The sequence below is a fragment of the Macrosteles quadrilineatus genome, unplaced genomic scaffold (genome assembly GCF_028750875.1).
Source record: "Macrosteles quadrilineatus isolate MER2022 unplaced genomic scaffold, UCM_ALF_1.0 Scaffold_9__3_contigs__length_116548681, whole genome shotgun sequence".
In the NCBI taxonomy this organism is placed as follows: domain Eukaryota; kingdom Metazoa; phylum Arthropoda; class Insecta; order Hemiptera; family Cicadellidae; genus Macrosteles; species Macrosteles quadrilineatus.
Window position 1 is genome coordinate 10,336,446 of NW_026542602.1, and position 22,282 is coordinate 10,358,727.

The 22,282-nt window shown below is 37.8% G+C and overlaps 1 protein-coding gene across 4 annotated transcripts in view; it reads left to right on the forward strand.

The window, feature by feature from the left end:
• Nucleotides 1-22,282, forward strand: part of LOC129002084 (uncharacterized) — an 87,406-nt gene that overhangs the window by 29,159 nt on the left and 35,965 nt on the right. For all 4 annotated transcript variants that reach the window (XM_054429619.1, XM_054429620.1, XM_054429618.1 and 1 more), the window contains 4 exons: nucleotides 5,017-5,057; nucleotides 15,009-15,163; nucleotides 15,631-15,806; nucleotides 16,293-16,440. In XM_054429619.1, coding sequence (XP_054285594.1) covers nucleotides 5,017-5,057; nucleotides 15,009-15,163; nucleotides 15,631-15,806; nucleotides 16,293-16,440 — 520 coding nt within the window. The remainder of the gene's footprint in view (nucleotides 1-5,016; nucleotides 5,058-15,008; nucleotides 15,164-15,630; nucleotides 15,807-16,292; nucleotides 16,441-22,282) is intronic.

Genomic DNA, 22,282 nt, shown 5'->3' on the forward strand with positions numbered 1-22,282 from the left:
AACTTCAAAATGAAATGCTACCATCAAGAGTATGATAACAACTAACTATATTAAACAATAGTCATTAATCAGTACTTATAATACTTAAATGGTCAATAAACATAAACCTTAGTCTTTATTTGTCTTTGTCATCATTTGAAATATTGCAACATTTGTGAATCATTTTACTGTTGTTGTAGTTGTGTATTCTTTCATTTCTCCTCAATGTTATTCAAAGCCAATTGTGTGTTTTGTAAAAAATATTTACATTAAGACTGGTAATGGTTAGAGCTCAAAATGTTGTAGATTCCTGTAGCTATATTTGTATGTTTTAACTTTAACTATGGACTGTGTCACGTGCATCTCATCTTGTTTTGGTCCATCAAAAAGGTGAGTCAGGACTTCTTTAGTGAAGACTATCTAAGCAGAAATGTGGCTAAGAGGGGTAACCCCTTGTGAGACCATTCAAACAGACATTTAGTTAAACATAAGTACATAATTTCTCAGCTTAGAAGTGAAAAGTGAAATGTAAAGTTTTAAATTCTGCGTCCAGTCCTCGTTATCAACATAACGTAATCAAAATGGAAAAGTGTCAGTGAAGAATTTTATTTGGTAATCAGACTCTTGAGGTTTTGGCAAACTTATACTGCATACCGGTAACATTTTAATGTATGTAATGTGGTAGCTACATAGGTAAGAATTCCAAGACATTGTCCCATATTGGGTAAGACTGTAGGAAACTGAAGGAAAGTTGGCAAGACATGTCATCTTTGTACAGTTATTAGAAACAGGCCTGCGGTTTGCATGTGACGTGCTATGGGCCCGAACGATATTTGCGCCCCCTTCTGCCCCTTCATTGTCAGGGAATCTCCTCTCTGAGCCTCCAAACAAACCTATACACTCTGCCACTTAAAGAGTCCTTGGAGCCGAGACGTTCTAATTTATAATCTTATAGTCTGCTAGATATTTAGGTTACAATCACTCTGTTGAAAAAATACTTTGAGATGGTAAATTACTCTTCAGCGGCTGTTTAAAATCAACAAAATTAACATTGCTCTTATGGCAGGCAAATCCAAGATGGCCGTTAGCTTCCATGGACTCCCTTGGAGAACAATTCAAAATTACAAAGAACATTTCTAACACCACAGTATACTAGTATATTTAACGACAGTATATTTAAATTATAATCACTTTGTTGTTAGAAAAAATATTTTTGGACGATATATAACTCTTCAGCAGCTGTTTGAAACTATCCAAGATGGCCACTAGCCTCCAAGGACTCTTAATTGACCCTGATTAGAAAGATGGATCCAAGATTTGAGGAAAGACAAAGTCACTCCATCAGAGGAAACTCTTCAGAGGAAGAGAAATCTACCTTCAACTTGTCTGGTGGACTTTCGGTTCCAGATGAAAAGCGTCTGGATCTTAAACTAAAAGTTAAGCCACCACGGTCAAACACACTGACAGTATAATCTTGGTCTTCGGGAGACAGCTGCATCGTTAAACTGGCAAAACACTGGCAGACACTCCACCTGCAGAAATTCATCTTTGGGGCAAGCTACTGTGACGCTCGCGTCATACCGTAAATCAGCTGACATCTGGAGAACTTGAGGAGGGGTAGGAGAGGCCGCAAGACTAGTAGTCGTGTCGGAGATCACCATTGATTTAATAGCTCTAGTCCCTAGAGTGTGCTGATAAGTCTCTTCCATACTTGTCTATGATTTCCTCCTCTACCTTTTTTGCTGTTGGTGTTTTCCTTACAGTGTGTGAATGTTTTCAGTTAGACTGTCAATGATTTTTTGTTGTAAGCCTATTGCGAGTGTTTTTTTTAATGATAGAGCACTGTCTGACAGAAGGGAAAAACTTGAAACAAATTTTTGTTTTGCTGCCGTCAACCTGCCAAACCTACCCAACCCACACCAACTACATCAAAAAAGCAAACCAACAATATCAACAGAGAGTAAACTCAAAACTGACTACACATACCCGCATATCCCAAAATCCTACCCTCACCTGAAACTGTGACAGGTTGCTGTCTCGTAAGTCGTAATACATTACTTTTGTCTCGTTACATAAATCAGCTGACATAGCTCCTACCCAGTGTCTGGTCTCCTGCTCACTCTAGATGTCCTTGTCTTCAATGAAGGAATCGTAATGAAGAAACATTGAACACAAGCAGCAGCTCGTCGCCCGCGCTTGGTGATAAATCTTCAGCTGTCACTGCTTGACGCAGGATCCCGTCTGTGCCAAACTTCAATTCTTTGTCAGCATTCTCCTCGTCCATCTCAGAACTTGTTCAACTCGTCGTCGTTCAGCTCAGAACTTGTATTTCACATTCAACTTCTCCATGTTGGAAGACATAGAGTTATAGACGGACTTGATGTCCAACACAGTCTGCCTTGAGGCAACCATCCGCTGGAAAATCAAGTGATCCGACACCGTATTCTTCTCCACTCTCTCTACGATATCCTCCCCATTGGATTTTGTTCCAGTGCCATAAATTTTGATGTCTAATATTTGTTTGGTTCATTAGTGCTAGTAATGACTTAACTTTATAATTTTGAGGTGTCTTTTTGATAGAGGATGACATTTCACTTTTACTATCTCCCGAACCATAATCCAATTTTTCTGATTGTGCAAAACTCTTTTTTAGTAAAATACCCTAACTGCTACTGGTGGTTGCTCTACGTACTGGATATTTTACTGTTAGTGTATTTGTTAGGGAACTCATATGGTGCTGTTAAGAGGAAATATATTGTGATTGGTTTGTTAGCTGTGATGTGCAGAAACGGTTCTGACCACAAGCAGGACACAAATAAAAATAAAAAAAACATTGAACAGGTACCAATGATAATAACAAAGATTGATGATTGACTCAGTGTGGTTTGTCAGTTAGCAAATCTTATTTTGCATTGTAAATCTAGTGGCTTCTGGCTTTTTTGTTTGTTTTTGATATGTCTGAATAAGACCATTGTAAAAGTCCATGTAGTTTAGATTTTACTATTTCACACTAAATGTTAACTTTTTTTGGTGTTATAGGCTATTTAACCTATTATTACTGTCAGACGTGGGTTGTTTCTGCTGCAGAGTATTTCTACAAAGACTGAGTTTTAGGCTAATAATGGTGTTGAAGAAAGGGTTGAAACCTGTTCCCAGCAAAAGGGTAATAAATATTTGAGCCTGCAGAATGTTCATCGTAATAATGTAGGTGACCGCAGAAGGATGAAAAATCCAAGGGTCTGCTGAAGACTTAAGGTATTTTGATGGTTAGAAGTGAAGAATTCTAGTGTCTTCGCAAATGGCAAAAGAAATCTGATGTTTGCAGCTGAGAGTATGAAATATGGTGTTTGAAATAGCTGTTTTGTTTTATCTGTGCCAAACAAAACCAATGTTTGCTGGATTGGGCAAACCCAATCTGAGGAACTCCTTGACTTAAATTTGGGTGAGTTGTCAGCGTAGTGGTCAACGACTCAGACTTTGGTGTGAGCAGGACATGAGTGATCCCTGGCATATCTACAAAAATTTGATTTGTTTGGTTCGTTTTTCCTTAAAATTAAAAGCATTGTGATTCCTTCATTGAAAATGTCACTGCCACATCGCGTTACCGATTTACGTCTAGTGTAGTTAGAATATCAGTCTGCACATGTTGTCTGCACCAATATAAACATTTTTTTTAATTGAATTGCATCACTGTTGCTGCTACACATTTCCTTAGTTGCTAGGTAGACTAAAACATAGAAGAGAACAATAAACTGATTTCAATTGAAAGGTTCAACAAGAAAGTTATCAACTTAGTTGACCCAAACGATAGCATGAGTGAGATTGCTGACAATCTAGAGCTGCTACAGTATGCAGGAAAAGTGGTAAATTGAACATGTTAAATGAATTTGAAATTATAAAACTATACCAAGACAACATTGCTAGTGGATGTATTCTAAACAAAAAACTGCAGTTCTAATCATAGTCTATTTCACACCGTCCAAGAAAAGAAAATATTGAACCACGCACTCTTGTAAGTGCTAGTCTTTTGAAAGACACATTTTCCTTGATAGATTAAAAAGAACATCATCTGATTTTTTTGTTACTTTAAATGAGCATTTCTTTATTCAATAAACGGATTGATAAATTGGACGATACTCAACAAAACAAGGCATCCATGATGCAGCACGTAAGAAAATGTTTGCTCACATGCATTCCTCCATTCTACTTACTAATGAAAAATGTTCTGCAAGTTTAAAATGCCTAATGTCCAGATGCTTCTTAGTTGATAAAATCAAAATGGCATCATCAAATCCAGAAGGATCCATCAACAAATGCTCAAAACTCAAACACAAATGTAGCCACAGTACGCGAGCAACTATGACAACCGAGTGCATGTGCAAATCATAGTAAACTGCCACTTGGGCATTGCTGAAATGCCAACCATATGTATTGCTCCATTTGTATCTGATGTTTGGTTGAGTCTGCAGAACATTGTAAAAATTTAGAAAATCTTTGAAATTTTCCAATGTATGTTTGCTGCCAAGGTCTGGCCACTGTACTAGGCCTAAGCTGTATAACCTGTTAAAATGAGAATAGATCTGTTAAAATGAGATGGAAGAAAACCATTTTGATGGTAGGCCTACTGATTTTGCTGTATTGAAAATGAAAATTTGAAGATTTCTGGGTCAAAAGTATAAGCAGCACATGGAAGATAAAAATAAAGAAGCAAAGGAAGAAAGAAAGAAAAATAGATTTTTATCATACCTTAATCATGGATTATCCATTGGATTTTAAACTATTCTCCAGAGTATTCTAAGTGTAATAGTCAACTACCTGCAGTTAAGAGTAAGGAAGGTCCTGTCAACTAAGACGTTTAACACGAATATGTTGATCAATTTTATACTTTTATTGAATCCATTTAAATTTAAATATGTTTGTAACTGTTAACACTGTTTGTTCTGTTAAAATATCATGTACACTTTGAATTATATTTAGAAAATTAAGGATGGAACTCGGCATGTTTTACATTTGATGCTAATAATTCTTTGTTTACAGGCCTATAAATGAGAAGACGTCAGAAAAACCAACTTCCAAAGGTGGGTTATGTTACTTTATTGCATGTGTAACATTATGTCATATGTAATTGAACTTCAACCTCGCATCTGCAGTTTTGTGCTGTAGACAACTACAAACTACCGACAATAATCTTCCGAGTAAAAGAATATCGGTTTCTTGCTGAAGTAGGAGAGAAACGGGTAAGAAAATGATACACACAGGTAAGTGTATGTTTTTAATGACTAAATCTATAACCATCCTGTTGATTGGAGGATGATTCTGACATCGAGAGCTACAGAAAGAAGTACTAATCACCAACTGAAACACTCCAGCCCCAGACTAATTGAGTAACTTCAAGATCTTCCTGATGTCCAAGGCAACATGAAGAACCACTTCAACATTGACATTGATATCTAATCTCCTCAGTCAACTTGTTGATCGGATGCAGAAAGAAGTACTAATCACCAACTGAAACACTCCAGCCCCAGACTTATTGAGTAACTTCAAGATCTTCCTGATATCCAAGGCAACATGAAGAACCACTTCAACATTGACATTGATATCTAATCTCCTCAGTCAACTTGTTGATCGGATGTCGATCCTGACATTGAGAGCTACAGAAAGAAGTACTAATCACCAACTGAAACACTCCAGCCCCAGACTTATTGAGTAACTTCAAGATCTTCCTGATATCCAAGGCAACATGAAGAACCACTTCAACATTGACATTGATATCTAATCTCCTCAGTCAACTTGTTGATCGGATGTCGATCCTGACATTGAGAGCTACAGAAAGAAGTACTAATCACCAACTGAAACACTCCAGCCCCAGACTTATTGAGTAACTTCAAGATCTTCCTGATGTCCAAGGCAACATGAAGAACCACTTCAACATTGACATTGATATCTAATCTCCTCAGTCAACTTGTTGATCGGATGTCGATCCTGACATTGAGAGCTGCAGAAAGAAGTACTAATCACCAACTGAAACACTCCAGCCCCAGACTAATTGAGTAACTTCAAGATCTTCCTGATATCCAAGGCAACATGAAGAACCACTTCAACATTGACATTGATATCTAATCTCCTCAGTCAACTTGTTGATCGGATGTCGATCCTGACATTGAGAGCTACAGAAAGAAGTACTAATCACCAACTGAAACACTCCAGCCCCAGACTTATTGAGTAACTTCAAGATCTTCCTGATGTCCAAGGCAACATGAAGAACCACTTCAACATTGACATTGATATCTAATCTCCTCAGTCAACTTGTTGATCGGATGTCGATCCTGACATTGAGAGCTGCAGAAAGAAGTACTAATCACCAACTGAAACACTCCAGCCCCAGACTAATTGAGTAACTTCAAGATCTTCCTGATGTCCAAAGCAACATGAAGAACCACTTCAACATTGACATTGATATCTAATCTCCTCAGTCAACTTGTTGATCGGATGTCGATCCTGACATTGAGAGCTGCAGAAAGAAGTACTAATCACCAACTGAAACACTCCAGCCCCAGACTAATTGAGTAACTTCAAGATCTTCCTGATGTCCAAGGCAACATGAAGAACCACTTCAACATTGACATTGATATCTAATCTCCTCAGTCAACTTGTTGATCGGATGTCGATTCTGAGTATGAGAGCTGCAGAAAGAAGTACTAATCACCAACTGAAACACTCCAGCCCCAAACTAATTGAGTATCTTCAAGATCTTCCTGGTGTCCAAAGCAAATGAAGAACCACTTCAACATTGATCCACTTCAACATTGACAGTGATACCTCCTTAGTCAACTTGTTGATCGGATGTAGACTCTGACATTGAGAGCTACAGAAAGAAGTACTAATCACCAACTGAAACAGAGCTACACGTCACCAAATGATACACTTTAGCCCTTTGGTCTTGGACCTACCAACTTAAAGCAACTTGAACCATGCCATTTGTGTGTGAGAGTAAGAGGACGGCCACCTTTAACTCCAGGCCGCGGCCTTAGAAGTGGCAACATCGAAAATAGGGTTGTAACAGCTGTTTTGTTTTGGAGGCAGCTAATGGTATTTTTGTATTTTTTAATAATATAAAAGCTTGGTTTCTGGGCTATGAAAATATTGACTCCACTTTAAATATATAAAAATAGATTTTCAATTTAAATATTGTTTGGTTTCCAACTCTATGTTTCATTTACAATCTTTTAATACATTTTTGTTCAAAAATTTAAATTTACGTGAATTGATGAGGTAGTGTCACCTGTCTGCCATGTTATCTTATAGGACGTCTAGCGCTAATCAACACTACTTGCAACGTTGCCAATTCTACCAGGCCTGGAGTTAAAGGTGGCCATGTAAGAGCTACATGAATACCCCCGCCACAGTAAACCTGCAAACTAAGCGAATTTCCATTTGTCTGATTAGATTTTCACTTAAATCTATTTAAATAGCACTAGTGTACCTGACCTGTTGCTCAAATTCAAGCAGTTGTGAAGTATTACAGGTGTCATTTTAAAACGAATAACAGTCTTAGTTTCCGATGACTTTAAAAGAGTCGACTCAAAGAACTCACGATGTACATAACAGTTCAATATAATCAACAATTATTGTAAATATCTTATATTTTTCAAAAGCTGACCTTGTTTTTTAGTGTTTTCTACAAATGTTTTCCTCTCATAGCCACATTAGATTGTCCATAAAAACGATTATAAATTTAAAAAAATACCCCCGCCGCAGCAAACCTGCCGACTAAGCGAATTTCCATTTGTCTGTTTAGTTTATTAGTTAAATATATTTTAATAACATTAGGTTTAACGAGTACCTAGGTTAGCTGCTACAAAGAAACTAATAAAGTGTGTTTTTGAGTAAAATATTGATAGCTTAGTACAAAATAAATAAATTTGCCAAGTTTGATCAAAATATATCGATAAACAAGCAAACTACAACATTTGACATTATTCTCCATAAGAATAACATGGGAATTTTAAATTTACAATTTCTTTAATTTTCTCCGTTACCAATAATCGAACAAAAATACTTTTATATACTAAATTATTTGTTTTTTTAAGCTCTTTAAAAAGGTCTAAAGAGAAATCGGAAAATTTTGTGTTTTGAGGGTCAAAAGTGAGAAAAACCAATTTGTACCCCATAAATCCCCCGGAAAGCCCCGTTCTCATCATCCGATCGTGCTGGTTAGCGAACTCATTCAAGTTTATCTCGCTTTACACCTTTAAACCAAATTTCATCAAAATCGGACAAAAATTACTCAAGTTATCGCGTTCACGGACGTATATATATATATAAAAATTTGAACGAATGGTGTTTTTGGCCTCTGGGGACATCAAAATGAAAAAGTAAATCGGTCCCGGGTCTAGGTCTTACCGTGCCACCTACAATAGCTACTTCCCTATAGAAAAATTTGCTAAAAGAACATTTTTTCTATTCCTTCTACTTGGCGGTGTTCTATGACTTTCGTATGTTTCCATAGTTTAAAAATCGGCTCTTTCAATGATTGCTCAAGAAATGCAGCACAGTGTTAATTCAGTTTTCTTTTTAGTATATCAAATTTTCCAGGCTTTCTTGCTTTTTTTCCATTGTAATATTTACATCAACCCAAATTCAAATAGTAAATATTTCATTTTAACCAAGTCAGTAAATGTTTATAGCACTTGTTTCCTAAAATTGTAACTAAAATATTAACAGCAATTAAATCATCCAGCTGATCATAATGTAAACAAATATGTTCTTCATAAGGATGACATGGGAACTTGAAAAGCCATTGGGGAGAAGCCCAGGGGACTTTTTCAAAAATGTAAAGTCACCAAGGTCAGTTTGCAAATCTACACACCTAGACGAATATTTTGGTATAAAATCTAATAACAAAAAAGTCTTATTGTTCAAAAAGTATCATGAAGCGTATTAATAATATAGATTAGCTTTATTTTATTGTAAACCTAGGATTTTTTTTAGCTCTTGAAAATGGTTTGGAGAAAAATTAGAAAATTTTATGTTTTGAGGGTCAAAAGAGCAAAAAAACAATTTTCACCCTGTAAAACCCCCCCTTAAAACCCGGTTTCCATGGTCCGATCATGCTGGTTTGCTAACTCATTCAAAACGTGGGTTTACATTAATCATAATCTGATGATTTTTGCTTGAGTTATCGTGCAAACGGACACACATACAGAGTGGGATTCAAAAGTAATGAGCCTTGTTTTTTCCTGATGGAACTGCAATCGGCGGTTTGCTACGTCTCCCTTGGCTGGGCAGGGTGTTTGCTTTGCCTAGCAACAAGCGGCAACTGCCTCCGAACTCTCAGAGTGGTAGGAGCAAGCATAACGTAAACCTCTGTCTGTTGATCCATGACACGGCGAAATAGAGAAGTTCTCTAGAAAAACGACAAGCAATCAAATTTGCCTCCTGTTGCGCAAGACACCTTCGAAACCGTTTGCCATGCTTTCCTTTGGGAATGAGAGTCTCTCAATTTCTCATTTAAAAAGTGGAACAAGGTTTTTACAGGAGGGCCAAGAAGATCTCGGCGATGAGCCTCATCCTGGACGCCCATCAACAGCCCTAACGGATGAAAACGTGAAGCGTGTGTGCAAATTTTTTAATACAGACTGTCGGTTAAGTCTTTTTTAAATTGCAGACGCCTCAACCTTCTCAGAGACCACGGTGCAACACATTCGGAGGATCTGCCCTTGCTGAGAGTGTGCATCAAGCTTGTCCTCAGGCTCTTGACTGACAAACAGAAAGAAATGCGAGTGCTCAGATGTCAAGAACTGATTTAAATGTGCGATAACGATCCTAAATTTCTTCCTACAGCCAAGACATGTCTCCCCCTGACTTCTTTTACTCCCGTGCTTAAAAACAGTCCTGAGATGACATCGGTTTTACTCAATTCAAGAAATACAAACTGCTGTCAATGCAGTCATTACTGCCATCCCAGAACAAGCCTACTAGGACCCCTTCAAGATATGGAACAGTTACCTACAAAAGTGTATCGACACAGGAGGGTCCTATTTTGAAGGTTTTTAGTCCCATCTATCAGATCAGTAAATCCCAGTTTCTCAACAAAGGCTCATTACTTTTGAATCCCACCATGAATATATGAATATATACGAATTTGAACAGATGGTGTTTTTGGTGTTATCTTGTAGAAATCTTGTATTTCTAGTGGGTTAAACTCGTCCAAATCAAGAGTAACATGAATAATTGATATTTCCAAGAGAGACTTTAAACCTTAATCCATGTATCTAGTTTAATGCATCCACGAGAAGAGCAAAATAAAGAATTGTGAATTTTCGAGAGAGACTTCATCCCCTAAGAGTCTTCATCACCGTTGGTCTTGGTGTATCTATGTTTTGGGGGTACTGTATGGTCTTGGGGGGAATGCTGGTGATGACGGGCAGGTAACGCGGGATCATTATGCGCGCAATTCTGAAAACACCGTAAACACACGATTACTAAAAACAACACTTTGGTGACTCATCTGCTGCCTGAGCAAAGTCTTGTAAAAGGCTAGTAGTGCAGTCACCACCGACAAAACATGTTAATTTTGTTCCCCGTTTGGAACACAGTCAAACAAAAATTATCTGTAGGGGAACAAGTTTTAACATTACTTACTTACTTACTCCTGTGGCCATTGGAAACCTAGGTGGTTTTTGGCCTCGCCAACCATGTGCCTCCAAGCTCTTCTATCCTCTGCCAGCTCCAAGTCTGCTCCCATTCCTCTCAAGTCCTTCGTCACCTCATCAACCCATCGCATTCTTGGTCTACCTAATGGTCTCCTTCCTTCTGGTATACCTCTGAGTACCATCTTTACCATCTCTCTCTCACTTCTACGGTTAATATGGCCCATCCATCTCAACCTCCTACTCTTAACTATTCCCACAATATCTGGTTCACCATATAATTCTTTTAACTCTCTATTTTTCCTTATCCTCCATGCATTTCCTTCTTTTACTGGTCCAAAAATTCTTCTCAAAATTTTGTTTTCAAAAGTAATAAGGCGCTTCTGGAATTTTTTGGTAAAAGACCAAGTTTCTGACCCGTATAGCAATACAGGTTGCACTATAGTTTTATACATTCTTATTTTAGTGGTTTTTGATAGCAGTTTGCTTTTGAATAGTTTTATTAAACTCCAGTATGATCTTTCTGCTGCTGTGAGTCTGCTCTGAATTTCTATTTCTTCTCTATTATTGTTTGTGATCATCACTCCCAAATACTTAAAAATACTAGTTTTCTGGAACCTATAGTTTAATACTTTTAAGTGGTCTTCCTCGTCATCTTGTCTACTTATTTTCATGTAGTTGGTTTTGTTTTCATTTATTTGTAAACCCACTTTTCTTGCTTCTTTAATTAGTACTTCTGTTAGCACTTTGAGATTATTTTTGTTTTCAGCTACAATGGCTACATCATCTGCGAATGCTAGAAGGTTTATTTTATCAGTAAGTCTTGCCCCTCCTTCACTATTTCTTGTTTTCTTGAGAGCTTCTTCTAGTGCTATATTAAATAATAATGGCGATAGACCATCACCTTGTCTCACTTTTTAACATTAGATCTTTGCAAATTCCATCAAGAGCAAGGGACTTCCAAGGCATGTTTTTAGTGTTTTTTGCAGGGGTGAAGAAGACTCTTAATCAATCTTTTTGGTTCCATCTAGTGGGCTTAACTCTTCCACATCAAGAGCAACATGAAGAATCGTGTATTTTCAAGAGAGACCTCATAACTTAATCCATCTGGTGAGCCAAACTTGTCCACATCAAGAGCAACCAGAATATATGTGTATTTCCTCTAGAGACCTCATACCTTATCCATCTAGTGAGACCTCATCCATCTAGTGAGTTAACTTCTTCCACTTTAATAGCAACAAAAAAGTCATGTATTTTCAAGAGAGCCCAACTTAATCCATCTAGTGATTAACACTCTTCCACATCAAGAACAACATGAAGATTTTTGTTATTTTCGAGACCCCACATACCTCAATGTATCTAGTGGGTTAAACTCATCCAAATCACAAGTAGAATGACAAATCAATATTTACAAGAGTGACCTTATACCTCAACCCATCTAGAGAGCAAAGCTTGTCCACATGAAGAACAACCAGAAGAAACCTGTATAACCAACAGAGACACCATATCTTAATCCATCCAGTGGGTTTTAACCTCTTCCACATTAATAGTTACGAAAATGTTGTGCGTTTCAAAGGGGGACCTCAGCCCCTAATGCATCTAGGCATCTAGTGGGTTAAATTGTTCATATCAAGAGCAACCAGCAAAACTGTGTAATTATAAAAGAGACCTTATACCTTAATCCATCTAGTGAGCTAAGCTTATCCACTTCAAGAGCAACCCGAAAAATTGTGTACCTATTTCCAAGAGAGACATCTTGCCTTAATCCATGTAGTGAAGCTCATATCCACATCCGAAGCAACAAGAATCCTGTATTTCCAAGGTGAGAAGTAGAAGATTGAGGTGATTGAGGGGCCATGTGTTTAGAAAGGAAGAGGGTAGAAGACCTCCTGGAAAGCCCAAGGTGAGGTGGAGAGATCAAGTGAGAAGAATGGGAAGAAGAGAGGAGGAAGCAATGGATCGTGAAATCTGGAGGCGTTGTGTTGGCGAGGTAAAGTACCTCCTTGGGTACCAAGAGCCACTGCAGTAAGTAAGTAAGTATTTCCAAGAGAGACATCATGCCTTAATCCATGTAGTGAGTTAAAAGGGTCCACATCCGAAGCAACATAAGGAATCCTGTATTTCCAAGAGACACATCATGCCTTAATCCATGTAGTGAGTTAAACGAGTCCACATCCGAAGCAACATGAAGAATCCTGTATTTCCAAGAGAGACATCATGCCTTAATCCATGTAGTGTGTTAAACGCGTCTACATCCAGAGCAACATGAAGAATCCTGTATTTCCAAGAGACACATCATGCCTTAATCCATGTAGTGAGTTAAACGGGTCCACATCCGAAGCAACATGAAGAATCCTGTATTTCCAAGAGAGACATCATGCCTTAATCCATGTAGTGTGTTAAACGCGTCTACATCCGAAGCAACATAAGGAATCCTGTATTTCCAAGAGACACATCATGCCTTAATCCATGTAGTGTGTTAGACGGGTCCACATCCGAAGCAACATGAAGAATCCTGTATTTCCAAGAGAGACATCATGCCTTAATCCATGTAGTGTGTTAAACGCGTCTACATCCAGAGCAACATGAAGAATCCTGTATTTCCAGGAGAGACATCATGCCTAATCTATGTAGTGAGTCAAACACGTTCACATCAGAAGCAACATGAAGAATCCTGTATTTCCAAGAGAGACATCATGTCTTAATCCATGTAGTGAGTCAAACACGTTCACATCCGGAGCAACATGAAGAATCCTGTATTTGCAGGAGAGACATCATGCCTAATCCATGTAGTGAGTCAAACATGTTCACATCTGGAGCAACATGAAGAATCCTGTATTTGCAGGAGAGACATCATGCCTTAATCCATGTAGTGAGTCAAACATGTTCACATCTGGAGCAACATGAAGAATCCTGTATTTGCAGGAGAGACATCATGCCTAATCCATGAAGTGAGTCAAACATGTTCACATCAGGAGCAACATGAAGAATCCTGTATTTCCAAGAGAGACATCATGTCTTAATCCATGTAGTGAGTCAAACGTGTCCACATCCGGAGCAACATGACGAATCCTGTATTTTCAGGAGAGACATCATGCCTTAATCCATGTAGTGAGTTAAACGTGTCTACATCCGGAGCAACATGAAGAATCCTGTATTTCCAAGAGAGACATCATGTCTTAATCCATGTAGTGACTTAAACGTGTCTACATCCGGAGCAATACGAAGAATCCTGTATTTCCAAGAGAGACATCATGTCTTCATTAATCCATGTAGTGAGTTAAACATGTCTACATCCGGAGCAACATGAAGAATCCTGTATTTCCAAGAGAGACATCATGTCTTCATTAATCCATGTAGTGGAGCTAAGCTCATACACTTCAAGAGTAACCAGAAAGAAACATTGGGTGTTTCCAAAAGATAACTCATGCCTTAATCCATCTAGTGAGCTAAGCTCATCCACATCAAAAGCTAACAGGAGAATTGTGTATTTCCAAGAGAGACCTCAGTTCCTAATCCACCTTTTTGGGTTAAATTCTTTCACATCAAGAATCGGAAAATTGTGTTTTCTTAAGAGAGGGCTCAGTTTATAATCTATTTAAGAGTTTTAACGCTTTCCCATTTTACGGAAAATCATTTTTCTTATCAAGATCGGTATGGTAAACCAAATATCACCAATAGGTGGTGGCAATCTTTGTACAATCCTATACTCTTATATGAGCAATGTTTGCTTGTATGTATGTTTATATGTACGCTTGCACAAAGATTTTGAAAATGACTTCTAAGATTTCCTTCAAATGTTGTAATTAAATTATGTATGGTCTAAAAACATGATTGGAGACAGCCACTACCTCTGCAAACAACCTGCAAAATTTTACTTTTTTGTGGAAAGTGTTTCTTTTAAACAAGGGTACCATTTAGTACCATTTTGCTCACTAGTTGCACAGATAACTATTGAAGCATGATTGAAGTTTGAAAAAATTTATGTGAAAATTAATCGTGATCCGTGTCTTAACATCTTTTTATGTAGTTCAACGCTAATCAAATTACTTTGAATGAGTTTGGATTGGAAACAATGTTTTATAGATGAAGTGTATGAATCTGAAGATTCCTAATTAATTATTTAAAGGGCAATAATAATAAAATAAATAATACATCAACTATTTTTGTTCAGCCAGAAAAAATAAAATCTCAAACAAATATGTTTTTATAGAAATTCATATGTACAGCCTCATGTAGTTTATTGTATGTCAATAGTCAGTAGTCTATTGTTTAAGATATTAGGAATATTTTTGTCTGAAATGTATATAATGCAAAATAAAACAATTTATTACTACAATTTTATTTTACTCATCAGTTTTTTTATTTTGTCCACAGAAACAGGGAAACCCCAAGCTCCAAGTTCAGTGAAAGCGTCTCCCGCAAAAGTGGTTGAGAAAAGAAAACAGCCAGTAGAACCTCCCTCAACTGATACTGCAGAGGAAATTGACCTTGACAGCAACAAGATAACAATCAAACTGAAGAAATTTAAGGTTTGAGAAACTAATATTATTACATCTGCTCACAAATCATAGCATTGGTTTTTTTTTCTTTGATATTGTAAACACATTTGCATATTGTGTCTCTGTAATGTAGCTATGCAGATATAAAATAAGTTTTGCTGACGAAACCCCTTTAATTGCACAACACATACATCAGAAGCAACATAAAATCATCTATTTGGAAAATAATTTTTTTTACCAAAAATTATCTAAATTAGTATTCATTAGATTAATACTATTCAAAATTTGGGTGAAAAAGTAATAAATTAACGGATACTATTTAGATGGTGCTTGTCAAAATTTTGGATGGTTATAAAAGATAAATACATTAATCTTTTTCAGGTAGTTTTATTTTTTAATAATTGTATTAGTAAGTTAAGAATACTTTTAGTATTCCTAACCCTTACTAATGCAAATATGTCAAGATTATAATTTTAAAATAAATCTAAATTTTTCAGGTTGACAAAGTTGACTACCCAGAAGACACCGGTGGTGATTTCCCTGGACTCATCATATGGATAGGCATCCGCAAGAACAGTGTTTGGGTTAAGAATATCTTCCAGATTTTATTAGAGTCTTTCAAAATGTCCAAATTCGGAGAGCTGCTGATTGAAGAATCAGAAGAAAATGTGTGGTAAGGTGTATTACTTTTTGTAAATTTGTGTTCGCTTAAAAGTTTTTTTTATATATTTAAAATATTTTTACAACAGTTTACTCGATTTCCTTTTTATTTTACAGAGTTATACACTAATTTATAAATTAATCAACTTCATTTTGCCAACACTTAAAATTAAATTATATTTTATGATATAATTTGTTCCTAACATTAACCCATTTTGATTTAAAATAATATTAATTAATGCCAATGACAATAAAATAGTAGAATTATTGTGTATAGTGTAGAATCTTTCGTATTTGGATGTGAACCCTTTTCCATTCAGAAACTGGCTATCCTGACAACAATTCTTACCATCTACTTAAATACCAATATAAATATTATAATCATAGTTTCAAATAGTATCTTACCAAGTTAGTTAAGGTTACTGACTTTTTTTCCTCTTTGAATCTTCCAAAGTGTTCTGGTTTCTTAAAGGACTCAAAATGTTGAACTGATTTACAGGGGAAGAAAAGAACCATTCAAGAAATGTATCATAAAGTCCAACCGCAAAGTTTTGGCAGTTGGGCTGGGAGATAGCAAGACAGAGGCCAAAAACTCTGCTTCCCTGCAAGTCTTGAGGCAGTTACGGAAACACTGCTACACTATACAGGTACTATAACTATCCGTTGGAAACACTGCTACGCTAAACAGGTACTATAGCTATCTGTTGGAAACACTGCTACGCTATACAGGTTCTATAGCTATCCGTTGGAAACACTGCTACGCTATACAGGTACTATAACTATCTGTTGGAAACACTGCTACACTATACAGGTACTATAGCTATCCGTTGGAAACACTGCTACACTATACAGGTACTATAGCTATCTGTTGGAAACACTGCTACGCTATACAGGTACTATAGCTATCCGTTGGAAACACTGCTACACTATACAGGTACTATAACTATCCGTTGGAAACACTGCTACACTATACAGGTACTATAGCTATCTGTTGGAAACACTGCTACGCTATACAGGTACTATAGCTATCCGTTGGAAACACTGCTACACTATACAGGTACTATAGCTATCCGTTGGAAACACTGCTACACTATACAGGTACTATAGCTATCTGTTGGAAACACTGCTACGCTATACAGGTACTATAGCTATCCGTTGGAAACACTGCTACGCTATACAGGTACTATAACTATCCGTTGGAAACACTGCTACACTATACAGGTACTATAGCTATCCGTTGGAAACACTGCTACACTATACAGGTACTATAACTATCCGTTGGAAACACTGCTACACTATACAGGTACTATAACTATCCGTTGGAAACACTGCTACGCTATACAGGTACTATAGCTATCCGTTGGAAACACTGCTACACTATACAGGTACTATAACTATCTGTTGGAAACACTGCTACGCTATACAGGTACTATAACTATCCGTTGGAAACACTGCTACACTATACAGGTACTATAACTATCCGTTGGAAACACTGCTACACTATACAGGTACTATAGCTATCCGTTGGAAACACTGCTACGCTATACAGGTACTATAGCTATCCGTTGGAAACACTGCTACGCTATACAGGTACTATAGCTATCTGTTGGAAACACTGCTACGCTATACAGGTACTATAGCTATCCGTTGGAAACACTGCTACGCTATACAGGTACTATAACTATCTGTTGGAAACACTGCTACACTATACAGGTACTATAGCTATCCGTTGGAAACACTGCTACACTATACAGGTACTATAGCTATCTGTTGGAAACACTGCTACGCTATACAGGTACTATAGCTATCCGTTGGAAACACTGCTACGCTATACAGGTACTATAACTATCCGTTGGAAACACTGCTACACTATACAGGTACTATAACTATCCGTTGGAAACACTGCTACACTATACAGGTACTATAACTATCCGTTGGAAACACTGCTACACTATACAGGTACTATAACTATCCGTTGGAAACACTGCTACACTATACAGGTACTATAACTATCCGTTGGAAACACTGCTACACTATACAGGTACTATAACTATCCGTTGGAAACACTGCTACGCTATACAGGTACTATAACTATCCGTTGGAAACACTGCTACGCTATACAGGTACTATAGTTATCCGTTGGAAACACTGCTACACTAAACAGGTACTATAACTATCCGTTGGAAACACTGCTACACTATACAGGTACTATAGCTATCCGTTGGAAACACTGCTACGCTATACAGGTACTATAACTATCCGTTGGAAACACTGCTACACTATACAGGTACTATAGCTATCTGTTGGAAACACTGCTACGCTATACAGGTACTATAGCTATCCGTTGGAAACACTGCTACGCTATACAGGTACTATAACTATCCGTTGGAAACACTGCTACACTATACAGGTACTATAACTATCCGTTGGAAACACTGCTACACTATACAGGTACTATAGCTATCTGTTGGAAACACTGCTACGCTATACAGGTACTATAGCTATCCGTTGGAAACACTGCTACGCTATACAGGTACTATAACTATCCGTTGGAAACACTGCTACACTATACAGGTACTATAACTATCTGTTGGAAACACTGCTACACTATACAGGTACTATAGCTATCCGTTGGAAACACTGCTACGCTATACAGGTACTATAGCTATCCGTTGGAAACACTGCTACACTAAACAGGTACTATAACTATCCGTTGGAAACACTGCTACACTATACAGGTACTATAGCTATCCGTTGGAAACACTGCTACGCTATACAGGTACTATAACTATCCGTTGGAAACACTGCTACACTATACAGGTACTATAGCTATCCGTTGGAAACACTGCTACGCTATACAGGTACTATAACTATCCGTTGGAAACACTGCTACGCTATACAGGTACTATAACTATCCGTTGGAAACACTGCTACACTATACAGGTACTATAGCTATCCGTTGGAAACACTGCTACACTATACAGGTACTATAGCTATCCGTTGGAAACACTGCTACGCTATACAGGTACTATAACTATCCGTTGGAAACACTGCTACGCTATACAGGTACTATAACTATCCGTTGGAAACACTGCTACACTATACAGGTACTATAACTATCCGTTGGAAACACTGCTACGCTAAACAGGTACTATAGCTATCTGTTGGAAACACTGCTACGCTATACAGGTACTATAACTATCCGTTGGAAACACTGCTACACTATACAGGTACTATAACTATCTGTTGGAAACACTGCTACACTATACAGGTACTATAACTATCCGTTGGAAACACTGCTACACTATACAGGTACTATAGCTATCCGTTGGAAACACTGCTACGCTATACAGGTACTATAACTATCCGTTGGAAACACTGCTACACTATACAGGTACTATAGCTATCCGTTGGAAACACTGCTACACTATACAGGTACTATAACTATCCGTTGGAAACACTGCTACACTATACAGGTACTATAGCTATCTGTTGGAAACACTGCTACGCTATACAGGTACTATAGCTATCCGTTGGAAACACTGCTACACTAAACAGGTACTATAACTATCCGTTGGAAACACTGCTACACTATACAGGTACTATAGCTATCCGTTGGAAACACTGCTACGCTATACAGGTACTATAACTATCCGTTGGAAACACTGCTACACTATACAGGTACTATAGCTATCTGTTGGAAACACTGCTACGCTATACAGGTACTATAGCTATCCGTTGGAAACACTGCTACGCTATACAGGTACTATAACTATCCGTTGGAAACACTGCTACACTATACAGGTACTATAACTATCCGTTGGAAACACTGCTACACTATACAGGTACTATAGCTATCTGTTGGAAACACTGCTACGCTATACAGGTACTATAGCTATCCGTTGGAAACACTGCTACGCTATACAGGTACTATAACTATCCGTTGGAAACACTGCTACACTATACAGGTACTATAACTATCTGTTGGAAACACTGCTACACTATACAGGTACTATAGCTATCCGTTGGAAACACTGCTACGCTATACAGGTACTATAGCTATCCGTTGGAAACACTGCTACGCTATACAGGTACTATAGCTATCCGTTGGAAACACTGCTACACTAAACAGGTACTATAACTATCCGTTGGAAACACTGCTACACTATACAGGTACTATAGCTATCCGTTGGAAACACTGCTACGCTATACAGGTACTATAACTATCCGTTGGAAACACTGCTACACTATACAGGTACTATAGCTATCCGTTGGAAACACTGCTACGCTATACAGGTACTATAACTATCCGTTGGAAACACTGCTACGCTATACAGGTACTATAACTATCCGTTGGAAACACTGCTACACTATACAGGTACTATAGCTATCCGTTGGAAACACTGCTACACTATACAGGTACTATAGCTATCCGTTGGAAACACTGCTACGCTATACAGGTACTATAACTATCCGTTGGAAACACTGCTACGCTATACAGGTACTATAACTATCCGTTGGAAACACTGCTACACTATACAGGTACTATAACTATCCGTTGGAAACACTGCTACGCTAAACAGGTACTATAGCTATCTGTTGGAAACACTGCTACGCTATACAGGTACTATAACTATCCGTTGGAAACACTGCTACACTATACAGGTACTATAACTATCTGTTGGAAACACTGCTACACTATACAGGTACTATAACTATCCGTTCGAAACACTGCTACACTATACAGGTACTATAGCTATCCGTTGGAAACACTGCTACGCTATACAGGTACTATAACTATCCGTTGGAAACACTGCTACACTATACAGGTACTATAGCTATCCGTTGGAAACACTGCTACACTATACAGGTACTATAACTATCCGTTGGAAACACTGCTACACTATACAGGTACTATAACTATCTGTTGGAAACACTGCTACGCTAAACAGGTACTATAGCTATCCGTTGGAAACACTGCTACACTATACAGGTACTATAACTATCCGTTGGAAACACTGCTACACTATACAGGTACTATAACTATCCGTTGGAAACACTGCTACGCTAAACAGGTACTATAACTATCCGTTGGAAACACTGCTACACTATACAGGTACTATAACTATCTGTTGGAAACACTGCTACGCTAAACAGGTACTATAGCTATCCGTTGGAAACACTGCTACACTATACAGGTACTATAACTATCCGTTGGAAACACTGCTACACTATACAGGTACTATAACTATCCGTTGGAAACACTGCTACGCTAAACAGGTACTATAACTATCCGTTGGAAACACTGCTACACTATACAGGTACTATAACTATCCGTTGGAAACACTGCTACGCTAAACAGGTACTATAACTATCCGTTGGAAACACTGCTACACTATACAGGTACTATAACTATCCGTTGGAAACACTGCTACACTATACAGGTACTATAACTATCCGTTGGAAACACTGCTACACTATACAGGTACTATAACTATCCGTTGGAAACACTGCTACGCTAAACAGGTACTATAACTATCCGTTGGAAACACTGCTACACTATACAGGTACTATAACTATCCGTTGGAAACACTGCTACGCTATACAGGTACTATAACTATCCGTTGGAAACACTGCTACACTATACAGGTACTATAACTATCCGTTGGAAACACTGCTACACTATACAGGTACTATAACTATCCGTTGGAAACACTGCTACACTATACAGGTACTATAACTATCCGTTGGAAACACTGCTACGCTAAACAGGTACTATAACTATCCGTTGGAAACACTGCTACACTATACAGGTACTATAGCTATCCGTTGGAAACACTGCTACACTATACAGGTACTATAACTATCCGTTGGAAACACTGCTACGCTAAACAGGTACTATAACTATCCGTTGGAAACACTGCTACACTATACAGGTACTATAGCTATCTGTTGGAAACACTGCTACACTAAACAGGTACTATAACTATCCGTTGGAAACACTGCTACACTATACAGGTACTATAGCTATCCGTTGGAAACACTGCTACGCTATACAGGTACTATAACTATCCGTTGGAAACACTGCTACACTATACAGGTACTATAGCTATCCGTTGGAAACACTGCTACACTATACAGGTACTATAACTATCCGTTGGAAACACTGCTACACTATACAGGTACTATAGCTATCCGTTGGAAACACTGCTACACTATACAGGTACTATAACTATCCGTTGGAAACACTGCTACGCTATACAGGTACTATAACTATCCTTTGGAAACACTGCTACACTATACAGGTACTATAACTATCTGTTGGAAACACTGCTACGCTAAACAGGTACTATAGCTATCCGTTGGAAACACTGCTACGCTATACAGGTACAGCACTATAGCTATCCACTGGAAACATATTTTAAGTTATACAATATATAACTGTGTAGATATGAATCCACAAACAGTTGTATGGCAGTAGGCAATGGC